The sequence below is a fragment of the Hemiscyllium ocellatum genome, chromosome 15 (assembly GCF_020745735.1).
Source record: "Hemiscyllium ocellatum isolate sHemOce1 chromosome 15, sHemOce1.pat.X.cur, whole genome shotgun sequence".
NCBI classification, from domain to species: domain Eukaryota; kingdom Metazoa; phylum Chordata; class Chondrichthyes; order Orectolobiformes; family Hemiscylliidae; genus Hemiscyllium; species Hemiscyllium ocellatum.
Genome location: NC_083415.1, coordinates 3,785,303 through 3,807,827, shown reverse-complemented (window position 1 = coordinate 3,807,827; position 22,525 = coordinate 3,785,303). Strand labels below are relative to the sequence as shown.

The 22,525-nt window shown below is 44.4% G+C and overlaps 1 protein-coding gene across 1 annotated transcript in view; it reads right to left on the bottom strand.

Moving 5' to 3' along the window:
- LOC132822635 (piezo-type mechanosensitive ion channel component 2-like) overlaps positions 1 to 22,525 on the bottom strand; it is a 211,958-nt gene that overhangs the window by 106,481 nt on the left and 82,952 nt on the right. Inside the window, exons 23-27 of the mRNA XM_060835882.1 lie at positions 21,022 to 21,118; positions 19,423 to 19,591; positions 16,526 to 16,615; positions 15,330 to 15,448; positions 609 to 677 (exon numbers count right to left, since the gene is read on the bottom strand). Coding sequence (XP_060691865.1) covers positions 609 to 677; positions 15,330 to 15,448; positions 16,526 to 16,615; positions 19,423 to 19,591; positions 21,022 to 21,118 — 544 coding nt within the window. The remainder of the gene's footprint in view (positions 1 to 608; positions 678 to 15,329; positions 15,449 to 16,525; positions 16,616 to 19,422; positions 19,592 to 21,021; positions 21,119 to 22,525) is intronic.

Here is a 22,525-nt window from a genome sequence, read left to right as displayed (position 1 = left end):
TGGCCAATTCACCTGACCCACACATCTTTGGACTGTGGGAGGAAACCAGAGCACCCGGAGGAAACCCACACAAACACGGGGAGAACGTGCAAACTCCACACAGAAGCCTGAGGCAGGAATTGAATCCGGGTCTCTGGCGCTGTGAGGCAGCAGTGCTAACCACTGTGCCACCGTGCCGCCCACAAGTGTTCCCTACGGGGTGAGGTTAATGGCAGATCCTTGATAAACTGCTCACGTGTAAAGGGGGCATCCAGATATGAACTGGGGACCTCTTGATCTGCAGTCAAATGCTCTACCACTGAGCTATACCCCCACGTATATGAATTTGTGTTTCATTATCTACCATGTTGGGGTTTGAACACTTATCTCCAGAGCATGGGGTGAATAATAGTACATTGTTATTGAAACCTGCCACTATCTTCCCTCTTCACATGCCTCTGGTGAATACTACAGGTCATGCATGTCTATTGGTGATCACTGAAGGTTATACATGTGTAGGATCTTTGTAGCACATCAGCATGCACATGCTGTGAGATATATTTCTGATGTTGAAGTTTAGTATCTAGTTAGTGAGATTAAAAGATTGGCTTTGTCTCCTTGTAACTTACTTGAGGAATGAGTTACCCAGGGCTTCCACCACTTCTCCATGTCACCTTCTGCTCTGTCTTTGCCATCAGCTGTGGAAAAATAATTTCAGAAACATGTGGAACAACAAGTAAATGCTGTCTGCTCAGAGTCTGCACAATTTTACCACTGATATCAGCTCATCTTCCATAGCATTAGTCTGGTATCTGGAGTTTGCTTGTAATGTTGAGCTGCCTCACCCCATGACCCTCTGGAAGGACAAGGGTAGCAGAGGCATACATGGAATGCTGCAGAAACTCAGCAGGTCTAACAGCATCTGTGGAGAGAGAGAATTAGCGTTCTGAAGACGTACCATAGAATCAAGTTCACAGAATCCATACAGTGTGGAAACGGGCCATTCAGTCCAACAAGTCCTCACCAACCCACCGAAGAGAATCCAGTCCAGACTCATCCCCCTACCCTAGTCCTTTAACCCTGCATTTCCAATGACTAATGCACCTAACCTATACATCCCTGAATGCTATGGGTAATTTAGTATGGCCAATCCACCTAACTTGCACATTTTTGGATTCGAGTCATATCAGACATCAAAATATTAACTCTGCTTCTCTCTCCAAAGATGCTGCCAGACCTGCAGAGTTTCTCCAACCCTTTCTGTTCTTATCCATATTTCCACCATTTGCAGTGCTTTGCTTTTATAAGGGCAGCTGATACACAGGATCGCCACCTCCTGCAAGTTCCCCTGTATGCCACTGACCATCGTAACTTGGAAATAGTTCCTTCAGTATTAGTGAATCAAAATCTGGGAATTCCCTCCCTAAGGGCATTGTGGGTCAACCTACAGCAAGTGGACTACAACGGTTCAAGAAGGCAGCTCTCCACCATCTTCTCAAGAACAATTAAAGACATTCCAAGCCCTTGTCCTTGCAAAGATTGCCATGAAGGTCAGGAAACACAAAGAAAGAAATGACAGGCTGGTCCCATAGCTCTCATTTGAGCTAATGGTAAAACAAGGACTTGAAAAGTGAATATAGGAAGTTAGGTTGGTAGCTAACAGGCAGGACAAGCAGACTAGTAATGTTAGGATTGTGACCAGCACCATGGACTAGTGAGGCTAGGAACAGACAGCGAGTGCGTTGAACATGTAGCTGCAGAGCTGGTGTAGGAGGGAGCTATGTGGATCATTGGGGTACCTTCTGGGGAAGGTGGGACCTGTACACGGAGGACGAGTTGCACCTGAACTGGAGGGATACCAATATCCTGGGTGGGAGGTTTGTTAGAGCTCTTCGGGAGGATTTAAACTAGTTTGGCAGGGAGATTAGTTGGATTAGATTGCTTACAGTGTGGGAACAGGCCCTTTGGCCCAACAAGTCCACACCGACCCGCCGAAGCGCAAGCCACCCAGACCCATTCCCCTACATTTACCCCTTCACCTAACACTACGGGCAATTTAGCATGGCCAATTCACCTAACCTGCACATTTTTGGTTGTTGGATGTTCCAGGGTTTAGATGTTTCAAAAGGTTTGGGGAGGGAGATAAAAGAGGTGGGGGAGTGGCATTGTTAATCAGGGATAGTATCACAGCTGAAGAAAGGGAGTTCGTTGAGGAGGGTTTGTCTACTGAGTCAGTATGGGTGGAAGTCAGAAACTGGAAAGGAGCAGTTACTTTATTAGGGGTTTTCTACAGACCCCTAATAGCAACAGAGACACGGAGGAGCTGATTGGGGGGTAGACTTTGGAAAGGTCAGTTTTGGAACTTTTTTAGAAAGTAACAGGGTTGTTGTCGTGGGTGGCTTTAACTTCCCTAATACTGACTGAAAGCTAGTTAGTGCAAATAGTTGGAATGGAGCAGATTTTGTCACGTGCGTCCAGGAAGGATTTCTGACTCAATATGTGGCTAGACTGATGAGGGGGGAGGCCATGTTGTATTTGGTATTAGGCAACGAACCAGGTCAGGTGTCAGATCTCTCCATGGGAGAGCATTTCGGTGACAGTGATCACAACTCCCTGACCTTTACTATATTCATGCAGAGGGATGGCAGCAGACAGCATGGGAAAGTATTTAATTGGGTGAGTGGAATTACAATGCTATTAGGCAGGAACTGTGGAGCATAAATTGGGAAGAGATATTCTCAGGGAAATACATGACAGAAATGTGGAGGTTGTTTAGGGAGCACTTGCTGTGCGTGCTGAATAGGTTTGTCTCACTGAGGGTGATAGGGTGAAGGAACCTTGGATGACACCTAGTCAAGAGGAAGAAGGAAACTTCCTTAAGGTTGAAGAAGCAAGGATCAGACAGGGCTCTAGAGGGTTACAAGGTAGCCAGGAAGGAAATGAAGAATGGACTCAGGAGAGCTAGAAGAGGACATGATAAAGCCTTGGCGGGAAGGATTAATGAAAACTGCAAGGCCTTCTTCACTTATGTGAGGAACAAGAGGATGGCCAGAGTGAGGGCAGGACAGATCAGGGATAATGGAGGGAACTTGTGCCTGGAGTTGGAGGAGGTAAGGAAGGTCCTTAATGAATGCTTTGCTTCAGTATTCACTACTGAGAGGGACCATGTCGTTTGTGAGGACAGCATGAAACAGGCTGATATGCTCCAACAGGTTGATGTTAAGAAGGAGAATGTGCTGGAAAGTTTGAAAAACATGAGAACAGAAAAGTCCCCATTGGCAATGATCTTTCCATCCTCACTCTCCACTGGAGTAGTACCAGATGAGTGGAGGGTGGCAAATGTTATTCCTTTGTCCAAGGAAGGGAATAGGGATAACCCTGAGAATTACAAACCAGTCAGTCTTATATCTGTGGTGGGCAAATTATTGGAGAGGATTCTGAGAGAGAGGATTTATGATTATTTGAAAACGCATAGTCTGGTTAGAGAGAGTCAGCTTGGCTTTGTGAGGGGCACTGCATATCTCACAAGCCTTACTGAATTCTTTGAGGATGTGGCAAAATACATCGATGAAGGTGGAGCAATGGATGTGGTGAATATGGATTTTAGCAAGGTGTTTGATAAGGTTCCCCATGGTAGGCTCATTCAGAGAGTAAGGAGGCAATGGGAGACAGGGAAATGTGGCTGTCTGCAAACAGAATTGGCTGGCCCATAGGTGACAGAGGGTGGTGGTAGATGGAGAGAATTCAGCCTGGAGCTCGGTGACCAGTGGTGTTCCACAGAGATCGTTCTGGGATCTCTGCTTTTTGTGATTTTAAGAAATGACTTGGATGAGGAAGTGGAAAGATGGGTTAGTAAGTTTGCTGATGACACAAAAGTTAGTGGAGACGTGGATAGTGTGGAGAGCTGTCGTAGGTTGTAATGGGACATTGACAGGAAGCAGCACTGGGCTGAGAAGTGGCAGATGGAATTCAACCTGGAAAAGTGTGAAGTGATTTATTTTGGAAGGTCAAATTTGAATGCAGATTACAGGGTTAAAGGCAATATTCTTGGCAATGTGGAGGAACAGAGGGATCTTGGGGTCCACATGCAAAGATCCCTCAAAGATGCCACCCAAGTTGATAGGGTTGTTAAGAAAGCATATGGTGTGTTGACTTTTATTAGCAGGGGAATTGTGTTTAGGAGGTGCGAGGTTTTGGTGCAGCTCTATAGAGTCTTGGTTAGACCACACTTGGAATTTTGTGTTCAGTTCTGGTCGCCTCATTATAGGAAGGATGTGGAAACTTTAGAGAGGGTGCAGAGGAAATCAACCATGGTGCTGCCTAGACTGGAGGGCAGGTCTTATGAAGAAAGGTTGAGGGAGCTAGGGTTTTTCTAATTGGAGTGAAGGATGAGAAGTGACTTGATGGAGGTGTGCAAGATGTTGAGGCATAGCTAGAGTGGATAGCCAGAGACTTTTTTCCAAGGTGGAAAAGGCTATCGTGAGGGAGCACAATTTTAAGGTGATTAGAGGAAGATTGCAGGGAGATGTCAGAGGAGAGAGTGAAGATTGCAAATGCTGGAGGTCAGAGTCAAAAAGTGTGGAACTGAAAAAGCACAGCAGTCAGGTAGCATCCGAGGAGCAGGCGAGAACATTTCGGACACAAGCTTTTCATCAGGAGATTTGAGAGGTAGGTTCTTTACACAGACAGTGGTGGTTTTGAGGAATGCATGGCCAGCAGTGGTAGTAGAGTCAGATACATTAAGGACATTTAAGCGACTCTCGGATTGGCACATGGATGACAGTAAAATGAAAGGTATGTAGGTTAGTTTGATCTTTGAGTAGGATAAAAGGTCAGCACAACTTTGAGGGCTGAAGGGCCTGTACTGTGTTGCACTGTTCTAAGTTCTGTAAGACCCCCCTTATCAGAAAAAAAATTCAAACATTATACCCTTCATGTTGAAATGTTTTACATTGTCGAATACATAATGTTAAATGTGAAGTGACTTTGAAAATAAGTTGTGAAATGTGAAAGAAAACTGTAAGTTGCTCATTACAGTATATATACCTCCTTCTCTTCAGCCACCCTGCCTCCCAGCCTCGTGTCCCCAATCCCCAGTTCAACTGGTCTCTGCATGACCTCCCAACTCTGGCCTTCTCTGATCGAGGAGTGTGAAGAGGCTGCACCTCGAATGGTTAACAGGTGAAGACAGGCAGTAACTGAGAAGTTGGGTAGCAGGGAAATTACCAATTGAGTTGCACCGAAATCAACAGTAAAACAATCTTGTGAAGCCCAAAAAGAGTCCATGCCCCGTTAGCATATTGACATTAAAACAAAACTGAACAGGCAACGTTAAATGAGTGTTTACTATAGATGGGCTCTGTTTCAACCACTCATTAAATGATCAATCAGCAAAGTGGCTTTTTAATGCCACACTTTGCAGAAGTCCCTCCCACAAAAACCTGTTTCTTTTCCGCATCTGGTCAACATTTTGGAAGCTGATGGACTGCTTGATTCAAATCTCATAGCAACAAGGAAAAAGCATTTACTCCTCCAAATATCCTTCTGCACAAATTAAAATCCTCGTGCACGAAAAAGACCAGACAAAGTGTTTTATTTTTCAAATTCCTTTGGGAAGCCCTGAAGAAAGAAGCTGGAACAGATGGGCCTTCTGGCTGGGAAATCTTATGACGAATATAGAAACGTAGAAATGTAGGGCAGGAGTAGGCCATTTCACATTTTGAGTCTGCTCTGCCATTCAATAGGATCATGACTTATCATCCAACTTAGTTCCCACTTTCTCCCCTTACCTATTCCTATTGATGCCTTTGACCCGAATAACTTCTCGTTTGAAGACATTTAATGTATTGGCCTCAACTGCTTTCTGTGGTAGCCAGTTACACTAATTCACCACTCTCTGAGTGAGGACATTTCCCTTCATCTTGGTCCTTAAATGGTGACCTCATTTCTGGCCTCCCTGGTCATCGGGAAAATCCTTCCTGCATTTCTCCCGTCCAATTCTGTTTGAATTTTATAGATTTCAATGAGGGTCCTGTCATTTTCCTAAACTTCAATGAACTTCAATGCAGTCTCTTTCAATGGCGCTGGAAGAATGGGCCCTCCTAACTGGTTAATGAGTAAAAACAGTAACTGTGGATCATGATGCCATTGGGCTGAAGAAAAATGGGAAATTAGAAACAATTATTAGACACAAATTGTTGCGTAAATTGGTCAGAGAAACCTCGCGGGTAGAAAATAAAAGAAAATAAAGTTTTACCATCTCCCACGTACACAAACTGTAGAGATCTTTCATTTTGCACAACTCTCCTGCATGCACATGCAGGTTGTACAAGGTGCTATCTGAATTCAGGTCTATCTTCTACTGCAACAGTAAGCTTTCCACAGTCAGGAAGGAGAGATTCCATCTACAGAGGGACACAGTCCATGGGAGTATACAGTTTGGAGACTTTGGAGGAGGAGGTGGAGGACTGCAGATGCTGGAGATCAGAGCTGAAAATGTGTTGCTGGAAAAGCGCAGCAGGTCAGGCAGCATCCAAGGAGCAGGAGAGTCAACGTTTCAGGCATGAGCGTTTCCTGCTCCTTGGATGCTGCCTGACCTGCTGCGCTTTTCCAGCAATACATTTTCAGACTTTGGAGGAGGCCTGGGAACAGAACTGGTAAATCATGATTTTCTTTTTCCATTTAAATGGTCAAAATTCAGTATTCTCATGAAAAGGTCAATCAGGTAGCTGGGGGTGACATGGTGGCTCAGTGGTTAGCACTGCTGCCTCACAGTGGGTTCAATTCCATCCTCAGTCTGTGTGGAGTTTACGCATTCTCCCCACATCTGCATGAGTTTCCTCTGGGCACTCCAATTTCCTCACAATCCAAAGATATGTAGGTTTGATGAATTGGCCATGCTAAATTGCCCATAGTGTTCAGGGGTGTGTAGGTTCGGGACATTAGTCAGGGGTAAATGTAGGGGAATGGGGAATGGGTTTGGGTGGGATACTCTTCAGAGGGTCGGTGTGGACCTGTTGGGCCGAAGGGCCTGTTTCCACACCAGAAGGATTCTATGACTCTGCTGACTGAGAGATGGTTATCAGTCAATCACCTGAATAGGGCTTTCACAGTGTTCACTACTGTTGAAGCTTCGCTAGTGTAAGTCATCTTAGCTCACCCACAGCTCGATTAAAGGAAGGGCCTGTTGAAAGCCGACCATCAGCTGACTTCTCATGGTCAGGACGGAAAGATCACATCTAGAGTGAGACACATTCCAAGATTGGGAACTATGGAGGCAGTGTGGGAATTCGGTGCAGAGCAGAAGGGTTTTTTTTGCAAACGTGTTTGGCTTGTAGTTTGCAAGTTTTTCTTTAAAAAAACAAGATAAATTGAAGTCCAGCTCAAAAGAGTGACCTCACAGGTAAACTGTAAGTTAATTGGTTGTTAGTAGCCATTCATTTGATTATCAATTATAAGTTAATTTCATATTGAAGGTAAATAGGGAAAATGTTTACAGGCTACAAGCTAAAAGACCAGGACAAAGTTTTTAAGAATCAAATTAAGTATTAAACAGTTAAAACAGATATGCCAGGCCAGGTGATGTGTTGTAACTGCATGATGTAGGAGGTGGTGCGCTCCATTGTGGTTCATAGTGACCACATCTAGAGCAAGTGTTGGTTGTTTGAGGAACTCCAGCTCAGAGTTGATGAACTGGAGTCTGAGCATCGAATACTGTGACAGAGGGGAGAGAGACCTGAATGCATATTTCAGGAGGCAATCATACCCATTAGATTTCAGTCAGTGGTCAGGAATAGGAGGACTGTCCCCCATGACTTGTCCTACCTGCCTATCTTCCTTTCCACCTATCCACTCCACCCTCCTCTCTGACCTATCACCTTCATTCCCACCCCCAATCACCCATTGTCCTCTTTGCTACCTTCCCCCACCCTCCTCTCTGACCTACCACCTCCATCCCCAACCCCATTCACCTATGTATTCTTTGTTCCTTTCTCCCCACCCCCGCCCCCCCTCATTTATCTCTCCACACTGCAGGCTCCCTGTCTCTATTCCTGATGAAGGGCTTTTGCCCGAAACGTCGATTTTCCTGCTCCTCAGATGCTGCCTGAACTCCTGTGCTTTTCCAGCACCACTCTAATCTAGACTCTGGCTCCAGAATCATGCAGAGACCAGAGTCCTGGTGAAATCACACAGCTGGATCTGTGGATAGGGCATTAAACTAAATAGCAGGGGAGTTGGATGCAGTTGCATGGAAAATTATGAACATCTTTAAAAGGAGGGATGGAGGACTCAGCAGAGGTCATTAACGTTTCTAGAACAAGTTATAGGATAGAGAATATGGAAAGGGTGAGGAATATAAATTCAGGCACAGCGGATGAGGCAATAAGTATGAGAAAGGGGTAGTCAATGCAGCACTTTGTGTGTTATACCTAAATTCACACAGCACATGAAACAAGATAAATGATGTTGTCGCAAAGATTGAAACTGGCAGGTACGATGGTCTGGGTATCACATCAACGTGGCTGCAAAAGGCTCAGGGCTGGGAACTAAATATCCAAGGAAATCACTGGCAGATGGACAGGGGGCGTCAGGATTACCTTGTTAGTACAAAATGAAATTAAATCAATAGTAAGAAGTGATGTAGAGTTGGAAAGTGTAGAATCTGTGTCAGTGGTGTTGAGGAATCTCAAATAACAAAAACCCTGATGGGAGTTGTGTACAGGCCTCCTAGCAGTAGTCAGGAATTGAGGAAGAAAATAAATCAGGAGATAGAAAAGGTGTGTAAGAAAGGCACCATTTCAACAATCATGGGGGGACTTCAATATGCAGATGGACTGGGAAAATCAGGTGTGCAATGGATCTCAATGGAGTTCATGGAATGTCTACCAGTTGGTTTATTTTTGAACAGTTTGTGGTATAGCTCTCTAGTGAACAGGCAAATTCCGGAAGTGGAGATGTGTAATGAGGCCGACCTAATTAGGGAGCTTAAACTAAAGATAGCCCTTGGGGGCACTGATTATAATATGATAGAATTCCCCCAGCTTGAATCAGGTATAACAGGATTACAATTGAGTCAAGTTAACTACAAAGACCCACTCTCACTAGTTTCTATACATACAGAAGAAGAACGACACCACTATGACTGGGACAACACAGACATCCTAGGACAGGCGAAACAAAGACACGCACGAGAATTCTTAAAGGCATGGCATTCTGACCAGAACTCCATCAATAAACACATCGACTTAGATCCTATCCAGCTTTTCTTGAAAATAAAAACCAGAAATGACATCACCCACCTTAAGAAACCAAGACCTATAAACAGAGGCAGGACACACCACCAGCACTTCACCAGAGACTCTCACTGACGATGTTACCTAGTATGGTGACGAAACGTCTGAAAACAAACCTCCCAGCTCAGCGAGCTGACTTACAGACTTAACTGCAAAAATGTTAGGGAGGGACTGGCCTGGGTTGAATGGAAGGGGAGCACAACAGGAGAGACAATGGAGAAACAATGGCAGGAGTTCCTGGGAGTAATCCGGAAGGCACAGCCGAAATTCATCCCGAGGAAAAAGAAGTATATTAAGGGGGGGGGGGGAATGAGGCAACCATGGCTGACAAGGGAAGTTAGGGACAGCATAAAAGCAGAAGTAAAAGCAAACAGTATGGTGAAGATTAGAGTGTGAAGCCTTTATAAGCTAGCAGAACACAACCACAAAGCAATAAGGGGTTAGACAATGAAATATGAGGGTAAGCTAGCTAGTAGCATAAAAGAATATTGAAAGAGTTTTTTTTAGATAGTTGCAAGATAAGACAGACACAAAAGTGGACATTGGACTTTGGAAAACGAGGGTGGAGAAGAGGTAATGCTGAACAAAGAAATAGCAGAGGAACTGAATAAGTCCTTTACATTGGTTTTCACAGCTGCATACTAGAACTTCAAGAGAGTTGGGGGCGGAGGTGAATACCGTGGCTATCGTTTAAGAGAAGGTGCTGGGGAAGCTGAAAGGTCTGAAGGTGTCTAAAGAATCCGGATCAGATGGACTCCACCCAGAGTTCTGAAGGAGATAGCTGAGGAGATTGAAGAGGCATTGGTGGATCTTTCAGGAATCCCTGGTGTCAGGGAGGGCTGGAAAATGGCTCACGTAACACCCCTGTTTAAGGAGAGAGGGAGGTAGACCAGTTGGCCCGACCTCGGTCATTGATAAGATGTTAGAGTCTGTTATTAAGGATGAGATTACAGATTACTTGGAAGTGCAGAGTCAGAATGGTTTTGTCCGGGGAGGTTATGCCTGACAAATATGTTAGAATTGTTTGAGGAGGTAACAAGCAACTTAGACAAGTTAGAGCCAGCGGACATGATCTCTCGTCAGTTTTGCTGTAGCTTGTGTTTCTTCAACCCAAATTGGCTTTAATGCAGTTGAAGAATTTAGACCATTATTTGTAGAACGCGACTTATCTTACTTGTATCCGGCCCCTTTGGTTTAAATAGTGCGGCTACTCCAGGAATTTCTTACGACACGAGGTCGCACAAGATCGGAACTATTGTGTTATATCAGAACCGACTGTATTTGGATTTCCAGAAGGCCTTTGACAAGGTGCTGCACAGAAAGCTGCTACACAGGATTAGAGCCCATGGCATTAGGGCAAGGTACTGGCATGGATAGAGGAGTGGCTGACTGGTAGAGGCAGAGAGTAGGGAGAATGGGGTCTTTTTCAGGATAGTGGAGAGTTTCACAGGGGTCCATGTTGGGGCCCGTCCTCATGTTTAACATTAACGCATTGACATTATACATTAAAATCTGGACAAAGGAACTGAGAGCATTGTTGGTAAGTTTACAAATGTCACCAAGATAGGTGGAGGGGAATGTAGTGTTGAGAAGGTGGGTACACTGCAGAAAGATGTGGACGGGCTAGGAGAGTGGGCAAAGAATTGGCAGATGGAATACAATGTAGGAAAATGTGAGCTTTGTAGGAAGAATATAGACACAAACTATTTACTAAACAGGGAAAGGCTTAAAACATCTAAAGCACAAAGTGACTTGGGAATTCACTTACCATTAAAATGCATGTTCACTTGACAGTTAGGAAGGCAAATGCAATGTTAGCATTCATTTCAAGAGAGACAGAATACAAGTGCAGAGATGTACTGTTGAGGCTGTATATGGCTCTGGTCAGACTGCAATAGGAATATTGTGAGCAGATTTGGGCCCTGAGGAGTTCCAGAAGAAGTTTACAAAACAATCCTGGGGTTAAAGGACTTGTCTTCAGAGCAGTGGTTGAGGACACTGGGTCTGTACTCAATGGAGTTTAGAAGGATGAGGGAGGATCTTAGAGTCATAGAGGAAACAGACCCTTTGGTCCAACCCGTCCATGCTGACCAGATATCCCAACCCAATCTAGTCCAACCTGCCAGCACTTGGCCCATACCCCTCTGAACCCTTCCTATTCATATACCCATCCAGATGCCTTTTAAATTTTGCAATTGGATGTGGAGATGATGGGTGAGTCCCGAACCAGAGGACACAGCTTAAAAATAAGGGGTAGGCCATTTAGGACAGAGATGAGGAGAAACTTCATCACTCAGGAGTGTGGTGGGTGTATGGAATGCTCTGCCCTAGAAGGCAGTGGAGGCCCAGTCTGGGATTCGTTTAAGAAAGAGTTGGATAGAGCTCATAAGGATAGTGGAATCAAGGGTTATGGGGATAAGGCAGGAACAGGATACGGATTGAGGATGATCAGCCATGATCATATTGAATGGTGGTGCAGGCTTGAAGGGCAGAATGGCCTATTCCTGCACCTATTGTCTATTCTACCAGAAGGGAAACGAGGACCCGAGGGTACAGCTCAGAGTGAAGGGACGACTCTTTGTAACTGAGATGAGGAGGAATTTCTTCAGCCAGAGGGTGGTTAATCTGAGGAACTCATTGACCATAAGACATAGGAACAGAAATCAGGCCATTTGGCCCATCAAGCCTGCTCCTTCATTCAATTATGGCTGATAAGTTTTTCAATCCCATTTATCCACTTTCTCTCCATAACCTTCTTCCCTTGCCAATCTCAAATCTATCTATCTCTGTTTTAAATATACTCAATGGCCTGGCTCCATAGCCTTCTATGGCAGTGAATTCCATAGATTCCACACTCTCTGGCTGAAGAAGGTTCTCCTTATCTCCGTTCTAAAAGGTCTTCCCTTTACTGTAAGTCTGTGCCCTCGGTTCCTATTCCCTCTTGCCAGTGGAAGCATCTTCCAATGTCCAGGCTGTTCAGTATTCTGTAAGTTTCAGTCAGATCCCTCATCCTTCTAAACTCCATCAAGTATAGACCCAGAGTCCACAAACATTAAGCCTTTCACTCCTGGGATCATTCTCGTGAACCTCCTCTGGACTCGCTCATTCCTGAGGTATGGGGCCCAAAATTGCTCATAATACTTTAGATGTGGTCTGACCAGAGCCTTATAAAGCCTCAGCAATACATCCCTGCTTTTACATTCTAGTCATCTCGGGATGAATGACAATGTTGTATTTGCCTTCCTAACTACCGACTTTACCTGCAAGTTTACATTAAGAGAAACTAAGATTCCCAAATCCCTTTTTTCCTGAATTTTCTCCCGATTTATATCTGACCAGATGTATCCAAGAACACTGCAAGAGACTAGAGAAGAGACTGGCTTATATTTTTGCATCATCGTTAGTTATGGGTGATGTCCCGGAAGACTGGACGGTAGTGAATGTTGTGCCCTATTCAAGAAGCGCTGCAAAGAAAAACCTGGGAACTACAGACCAGTAAGCGTAACATCTGTGGTAGGTAGGTTACTTGAGAAGATTCTGAGAGATAAGATATACATGCATTTGGAAAGACAGGGTTTGATTAGGAATAGTCAGCATGGCTTTGTGTGTGGGGGATTGTGCCTCGCAAATTTGTTAGAGTTCTTTGATGCAGTGATCAGGAAGGTTGATGAAAGCAGACAATAAATGTAGTCTATATGGATTTCAGTAAGGCCTTTGATAAGATTCCACATGGTCGGCTGCTCTGAAAAATTAGACCGCATGGGATCCAGGGGGAGCTGGCAAATTGGATACAAATTGGCTTGATGGTAGGAAGCAGAGGGTAATATTGGAAGGATACTTGTTGGACTGGAGGCCTGTGACTAGTGGAGTGCCTCAGGGATCAGTGCTGGGCCCATTACTGTTTGTTATCTTTATCAATGATTTGGATGAGAATTTAGAAGGCATGATTAGTAAGTTTGCAGTTGCAACTAAAATAGGAGGTATCACGGACAATGAGGAAGGTTATCAGAAATTGCAACAGGAACTTGATCAGCTGGGGAAGTGAACCGAGAAGTGGCAAATGGAGTTTAATGTAGGTAAGCGTGATTTTGCATTTTGTAAAGTCAAACCAAGATAGGGGTTTCATGGTGAATGGTAGGGCCTTAAGGACCATAGTGGAACAGAGGGATCTTGGAGTTCAGGTGCACAGTTCTCTGAAAGTGGAGTCCCAGATAGACAGGACAGGGAAGGAGGCTTTTGGCACAGCGCCCAGATTGATGAAGGCTACTAAGTATAGAATTTGGGAAGATATGTTGCAGTTGTGCAGGACAAGGATGATGCCGCACTTGGAGCATTGTGATCAGTTTTGGTCACCTTGATACAGGAAAGATGTTATTAAAATGGAAAAAAATGCAGAAGAAATTTACAAGGATGTTGCCAGGACTCAATGATGTGTTACAGGGAGATGTTTGATAACTAGGACATTTTTCTTTAGAGCATAGGAGACTGAGGGGGGGATCTAACAGAAGTGCATAAGGTCATGAGAGGTATAGATGGGGTTAATACTCAGTCTTTTTCCCAGGGTTGGGGAATTGAGGACTAGAGGGCATCAGTTCAAGGTTAGAGAGGAAAGATTAAAAGAGAACTTGAGGGGCCAACTTTTTTTACACAGAGGGTGGTACGTATATAGAATGAGCTGCCGGTGGAAGTTGTTGAGGTGGGTACATTAACAAAATTTAAAAGGCATTTGGACAAATACATGGTTAGGAAAGGTTTAGAAGGATATGGGCCAAGTGCAAGGAAATGGGGTGAGTGTTGGTGGATATTTTGGTCGGTATGGACTAGTTTCGGCCAAAGCGACTGTCTTTGTGCTATAGGTCTCTATTTAGAGAATAGTCCATGCCTCTATTCTTCCTACCAAAGTGCATGACCTCATACATTTCCATGTTATATTTCATTTTCCACTTCTTTGCCCACTCTCCTAACCTGTCCAAATCCTTCCGCAGCCTCCCTGCCTCCTCAATGCTACCTGTCCCCCCACCTATCTTTGTATCATCTGCAAATTTAGCCAGAATATCCTCAGTTCCTTCATCCAGATCATTAATCTATAGAGTGAAAAATTACACTCCCAGCACTGACCCTTGTGGAACACCACTAGTCACTGGCTTTCATCCCCAACTCTCTGCCTGCTGTCAGACAGCCAATCTTCTGTCCATGCTAGTACCTTGCCTCTAATACCATGGGCCCTTATCTTATTCAGTAGCCTCTTGTACAGCACCTTATCAAAGGCCTTCTAGAAGTCCAGATAGATAACATCCATTGGCTCTCCATGGTCTAATCTGCTTGTTACCTCCTCAGAGGTCTGTCAAGGTCAAATCATTGAATGCATTTAAGACAGAGATAGGTTCTTGATTAGTAAAGGAATCATGGGTTATGGGGAGAAGAAGGAGAATGGGGTTGAGAAACATTTCAACCAGAATCAAATGGTGGAGCAGACTCGATGGGCCAAATGGCCTAATTTTGCTCCTATGTCTTATAGTCTTATTTAGGATGGATCACAAGAAGCAAGAATGAGCAAACTTCAGATTTATGAATGGTTTCTTCTAGATTTTTATCATCTAAAAACACATCAAAACCAGTTGATCAGAATTAGAAACTCAGGAGAATCAACCAATCCAGAGGCATTCAGATTAATATGGAACCATAGGATTCCAGCCTCTAGTTATAGTGCTACCTCTCCCAACAGGCTAGATAGTCTGCATGTGACCACCAGCTTGTGTGCAAAAGGAAGTCATTTGGCCTATTGACTATATTCTACCATCCAATGATATCATGGCTGATCAACAATCCTCAAATCCACATTCTTGCCTTTTCCCTATAACCCTCGAATCCCTTACTGATTAAAAATCTGTCTTTCTGCCTTGAATATACTTAATGATCCAGCATCGACAGTCCTTTGTGGTAATGAATTCCACAGATTCACTACTCTCAGAGGAAATTCATCCTCCATATGCAGGTAACATATGCGACTATTGAGTTAATTATTTACTTGAAATACTCTGAAGAAAGGAGACATACCTGAACACACTCCCTGATTCTCGGCTTCGAGCCGACTGTTTCTATATGAAGTCTCACCAGGTTTTGGCATGAGTGTTGTCTTTCGTTGGTGCTTCTGTTTGGCCCTGATCCTTTCCATCCTAATGTAGAGAGATGGAGGAGGAAGAGGAAAAGTTAGAAGAGAAAGTGTGATGACTATGACAAGGTCAGCCAGATGGACCTCATAGAATATGATTTCCCTGACTGGACCAGATTAACAGCCCCAATCAGGGCATCCTGGCTGACAAATAAAAAAGGGAGTCTCAGACATTCTGACACTCAGGGCTGAAGCAGAGTCAAGGACTTCCCACGTGTAAATAACTGCTGGTTTGGTGACAGGATACTGGCCTCTGTGGAGTTATTTCAGAAGAAAATTTCTGAAAACAGGGACAATAGTTCCCCTTTCTTTCTCACACAATGGAACATACCAGCTTCTAAATAACCCAACGACCGCAGAGGCTGCCGCACTCTGAGCCCTTGGTCTCTCAGTTAGCTACAAGATTTACCTGCCCATTCATTGTAATTGCAGCATTAGCATTGATGGCCCAGTCAATAACTCCTTCTGATTGAGTTCAACGCTTATTTTAGCTCTGAAAAGAACCTCAGTATTGAGTGTTCCCTCACTGGGAATAAGAATTTCTCCTGACATTCCATTTGGGTTTTTTTCTTCTATCACAGTGGCCAACATTTGACTCCCTATCAAGGAGAGAGATCTTATCCCTGCCTAGGCTATTAAGTTATACTAACAAAATGTACAAAACCACCTTCCACCCTTGTCATTCTACCAGAAAGAAATTAGTGTGACACACTCCGAGGGGGTTTAACATTGACCCATTCTTCTAAGCACCTAAATGTCCACTATGTGCTCCCAGGCAGCTTTTCTCTTGGCTCTCCTTATGTTGCTGAGTACAGAATGTACTCAGATGTACAGAAAGGTGTACATTCCTTTTGACTGATTTCCATCAGCATAACTGGGTACCTTTATTTGACAACAGATTTGCCACTGTTTGGTCAATCAGTAGATTTGTGGTTCACAATGGGAGTTAGGACTTTAGACAATGATGGGTAACATTGTAAATTTGGTTTCTCAGGGTTAAATCAGAGTGTGAGGGAACTCTAGATATTACTGTACCTATTCGTGTGTGTACAACGCTAATCAGTTTTAAAATTAAACTTACTGTTTTTTCAGCATCTCCATAGATAACCTCTCTTTCTCTAGTCTTGCTGTAACTCCTTTCTTAACTTTAGCTTCAAATAGTTCAGCTCCTCTGTGCAAACAGAAGAAACGTATGAATCACTTGTATCTTATTTGCTCATCAACTCAACTTTTTTTAATTAAACGGTTTTCACTCATGAGATGTGGCATCACCAACAAAGCCAGAATTTATTGCCCATCCCCGATTGTCCTTAAACTGAGTGGCTTGCTTGGCCATTTCACAGAGCAGTCAAGAGTCAAGGACATTGCAATGGGTTTGGAGTCACATCTACTGCCCCCCTCTGGAAGGAGGTGCAAACAATGTTGTTGAATAAAATCTAACTGAAATTGAGCATGTTTCATTATTCCTTACTTAAGCAACCATGAAACATCTTCAATGGTTTGGTTTGAGGGCTATTTTTTGATTTTCAGAATATAGTTGGTCTTTAATCCATTCATGGATGTGGGTAAGGCCAGCCAGGCCAGTACTTATTGCCCATTCCCTACTTTCCCAGAAGGTACAGTCATATAGCACGGAAACAGACCCTTCGGTCCAACTTGCTCATCCGATCAAGTTTCCCACATCAAACAAATCCCACCATTGCTGTAGTTGGCACATAATCCTCTGAACTTTTCCTATTCATGTACCGGTCCAAATATCTTATAACTGTACCAGCATCTACTACCCCCTCTGACAGTTCATTCTACATATGGCCAACCTCTGTGTAAAGAAGTTATCCCTCAGGTCCCTTCTAAATCTTTCTCCTCTCACCTTAAAAACACATCCCCTAAGTTTTGAACTCCCCTACCATAGTGTTGAGGATTTAGAGTCACACAAAGGTCAGATCAGATTAGGATGGCAGATTTCCTTCCCTTAAGGACATTAATGGGTTTTTACAACAATCAACAATACTTGGTGACCATTGTGTCAGCTCTTTATTCTAAATTTTATTCTACTAACCATCTTCTCTCTGATACCTCACACTCAGTCTATCTCTGTTACTGCACTCATCTCCCACCAAGACTCATGTTCTCCCAATCTCACTATTGCCTGCAACATGTTTGCTCATTTACACTCACCCAGCGCTACCCCCAACACCACTAACCCTGCCTATCCTTTGTGCTGCCAACTCCCTCGTTCAGGACACTTCCTAACGCGGTCCAGCGCTACTCATTTTCATCTCAGAATCACAGAACTGCTTACAGTGCAGAAAGAGGCCATTCAGCCCATTGTGCCTGCACTAGTTCTATTCCCTACTGCCAGTCTCTAGCCTGTTCCTCATATCCCTGCACATCATTTCTGTCCAAATAACCATCCAAGGCCCTCTTGAATGCCTCAACCTAACCTGCCTCCACCACATTTCCTGGCAATGCTAATTACTGGCTGTACAAACAAGTTTTTGTTCACATCATTCTTGCTGCTTTTGCACGTTAACCCTACTTCCTCTTGTTCTTTTTTCTTTTAAGAGTGGAATCGGTTTCTCCCTATTTACACTGGCTGGCTCATGATTTTGAGAACCTCCATCACAATTCATCTGAGACTTCTCATCTCCAAGGTAGACAGTTCCAACTTCTTCAATCTGTCCTCAAACTGAAGTTTCTCATTCCTGGAACATCACATTCTTGTACATTACTTCTGCACTCTCTCCAATGCATTCATATCTTTCTTAGAATGTGACACCCACAAATGTACACAATAGTCTAATCGAGGTCTAACAAGCGTCTTGTACCAGTTTAACATCATCTCCTCACTCTATCTCCCCATCAATCAAGCTGAGACTATTAAACTTTATTTACTGCTCTCTCTACTTGTCCTACACCTTCAATGATCTGCACACAGTTACACCCAGGTCCCTCTGCTCCTGCGTTTGCTTTAGAATTGTATCCTCTCTTTTATATTATCTTTCAGTATTCTTCCGACCAAAATGCATCATATTACATTCTCTGCATTGAACCTCATCTCCCGATATATCTGTCTCTTAAGAGTCCAGGTGAGTGGTGAGCTACCCAATATTCAGCTCCTCACCCCTTGAGGAGAGATTCCTAATCCTCACCTCTCAGAGTAGGGCCTGGACTGGTATTGAAGGCAATTTTAGCATGGCCAGTCCATCTAACCTGCACAGCTTTGGACTGTGGGAGGAAACTGGACCACCTGGGGGAAACCCATGTAGACACTAGGAGAATGCGCAAACTCCACACAGGCCATTGCTCGAGGGTGGAATTGAACTTGGTCCCTGGCACTGGGAGGTAGCAGTGCTAACCACTGAGCCACTGTACCATACCATTGTTGTTCCTGAGGGAACATGACCTTTGCATAGTGATACCCACAGTAACAATAGTATCGTGGAATCTGAAAAATCCATTAGTATAACATCTAACTAAGTTCCATTAGTTAGTCTTTGCCTGATTCAAAAGGCTGTGGATTTAAACTGAATCTAGCATTGGGTCATGTAATCTAATGTGATATTACAAAGCATTGTTGAGTGAGTGCTACACTGTTGGGGCTAACAGCTTCTGATTTAAATATTGGCTAACTGTTTGGATCGATATTTAAGATCCCATGACATTATTTAATGGATGCTAGAGTCCAATCATGGCCCCACACATGGAATATCTAATAAAGGCTGGACTTCAGTGCTGAGAAAAACAGGGATCCTGATTATCATTCCAGGTAAGAGCAACTCATTCAGCTTCAACAAGGACTTGAAATAGGGAGATGTAAGCTTACAGCAAAATGGCGACTAAGTCCACCAGTTGCAGTACTTGTCAGCTGAGGAAGGTGGGATCTCATTGATGTGAGCATTGAAGAAGGAGCCTCTGGTGAAATGCTTTTGCACAGTCCACAATAACAGACGATGGGTTCCAGGAATTCATTCTTACCTTGATGCCAGCAGTTTGGAAGCCTTTAGGTCTGCCACAACATGTAGGAAATAGTAACTCAGGAAGACCCTCCTCTGGGCTAGTAGGAAGAGGAAGCAGGTACTGTCCCAAATAATGCCTGCCTGCTTATTTGGAACCTCACAGCTTTCAAGCAAGTCGTCTTTATTTGCTGAAAACACAGACCAAAAATATAGTAAACTTCCATTAGAAATCAATGCGTAACCACAGAAAGGCAGCCAGCCAGTCAGAAACCTTCTGCTCACATGAGTGTTACAGAGATATACAACACAGAAACAGAGCCTTCCATCCAAGTCATCCATGTTGACCAGATCTTAAATTAATGTAGGTTCATTTGCCAGCTTTTGACTCATATCCCTCTAATCCCTTCCTATTCATGCACCCATTTTAAATGTTGCAATTGAACCAGCCTCCTCATTTCCTCTGGCAGCTCATTCCATACACGTACCATCCTTTGAGTGCAAAAGCTGCCCTTTAGGTCCCTTTTAAATCTTTCCCCTCTCGCCTTAAACCTGCGCTCTCTAGTTTTGGACTTCCCTATCCTGGGGAAATGATCGTGGCTATTCATCTTATCCACGCCCCACAAGATTTATGAACTTCTATAAAGTTATCCTTCAAACTCCGACACTCCAGGGAAAATAGCCCCAGTCTATTCAGCCTCTTCCTATCACTCAAACCCTCCAACCCTAGCAACAGTCTTGTAAACCTTTTCTGCATCCTTTCAAGTTTCACAACATCCTTCCAATAGCAGGGAGAGCAGAACTGAAAGCAGTATTCCAAAAGGCCTAACCAATGTCCTGTACAGCCGCAACATAACCCCCCAGCTCCTATACTCAGTGCATTGACCAATGGAGGCAAGTGTACCAAACACCTTCTTCACTACCCTGTCTACCTGTGACTCACCTTCAAGAAACTATAAACCAGCACCCCAAGGTCTCTTTGTTCAGCAACACTTTCCAGGACCTTACCATTAAGTCTGAGGTTCAATAGGCACTGCTTGCCTCCCAGTATCTTTCCAGCCGGCCTTTATGAGTGAAGGCACTAGGGTAGTGAGAGCTGGCACAAAGTCTAACAAGAGTAGCAAGAAGCTGGAACTGGAAGTATGTGGAGATCTTCCTCCATTCTAATGAACATTGGACATTAGTGTGATGGGAATGAGCGAGCCCATGTTGGGGTTGCAAAATGCAGCGAGATTTTAAAATCAAAACCTTGCCCAATCAGAACCAATGTAACAAGCAGGGCTGTTTGAGTGAGCAAAACTTTGTACACATTATATGCCAGCAAAGGTTAGGGTTAAACAGGTTAGACTTAACCGATGTCAAACAGCACGCTGGAGATGGGAAGAATCTGATTTGGCATCAGGCTGGGTCTAAGGGGATGGATATTGTCAGTGACGAGGGAACGGAGTTTCTGCTGGGGCTGAATAGATTGACCTGCATTCCTCATGTGTTTACAGGATATTTTTGTGTTATTCAATACAAGCAGTGTGATGAGTCAGAGCCAGTATATCCTGGATCCCTACACAAGGAGTTTATTTCTTTCTAACGTTACTGAGCAATGGATGAAACAGTCGTCACTTACGGAGATTGTAATCTTTGATCGTGCAGGCCATGCCGAATGTCTGGACTACCCAACAATTCTTCTCAAGCAAACTCTTCAAGTAGACACAGGAGCCAATCTGCCGGAGAGCAATGAATAAACCCTGAATAATTTGTCACAATAACTGTCATTTCATGTTCTCAGTGTTAAGCTCAAATCCTACTCTCCCTTTTTCGGATTGAGGTTCCTGTCTCACTTGTGCTAGAAATCAACAAAGTGTGAACCAATACTCAGGAACATAAATCAACATATGAATGTACATCAGAGAAGACCATTCAGCCTCTGAATGGTAGGGCTGTCCGCCGTCATTTCCGCCAACTCCAAACGGACCCCACCACCAGGGATATATTTCCCTCCCCTCCCCTATCAGCGTTCCGCAAAGACCACTCCCTTCGTGACTCCCTCGTCAGGTCCACACCCCCCACCAACCCAACCTCCACTCCCGGCACCTTCCCCTGCAACCGCAGGAAATGCAAAACTTGCGCCCACACCTCCTCCCTTACTTCTCTCCAAGGCCCCAAGGGATCCTTCCATATCCGCCACAAATTCACCTGCACCTCCACACACATCATCTATTGCATCCGCTGCACCCGATGTGGCCTCCTCTATATTGGGGAGATGGGCCGCCTATTTGCAGAACGCTTCAGGGAACACCTCTGGGACGCCCAGACCAACCAACCCAACCACCCCATGGCTCAACACTTTAACTCTCCCTCCCACTCCACCGAAGACATGCAGGTCCTTGGACTCCTCAATCGCCAGAACATAACAACACGACGGTTGGAGGAAGAGCGCCTCATCTTCCGCCTGGGAACCCTCCAATCACAAGGGATGAACTCAGATTTCTCCAGTTTCCTCATTTCCCCTCCCCCCACCTTGTCGCAGTCAATTCCCTTGAACTCAGCACCGCCCTCCTAACCTGCAACCCTCTTCCTAGCCTCTCCGCCCCCACCCCACTCCGGCCTATCACCCTCACCTTGACCTCCTTCCACCTATCACATCTCCATCTCCCCTCCCCCAAGTCCCTCCTCCCTACCTTTTATCTTAGCCTGCCTGGCACCCTCTCCTCATTCCTGATGAAGGGCTCTGGCCCGAAACGTCGAATTTCCTGTTTCTTGGATGCTGCCTGACCTGCTGTGCTTTAACCAGCAACACATTTTCAGCTCCGCATTCAGCCCCTGAAGTCTACTGTGCCATTTAATAACATCATAGCCCAAGTGATAGTTGCTTCAACTCCACTTTCCTGTCCGCCCCCAATAACCATTTGACTCCTGTGGCAGTGAAGAAGCTATCCACCACTACCTTAACAACATATAGTCAGGGATTAGTTACCCTAATCAGATACCATTGCTTCTGTATACACTCTCAGTTTAGTACACATCCTCAGCTAAATGCACATACTTGGTTCAATGCATATTCTCGACTGCTAAGTGTACACTGTTGGTCAAGTGAAAACTGTGAGAACATAGAACAGTACAGCACAGTA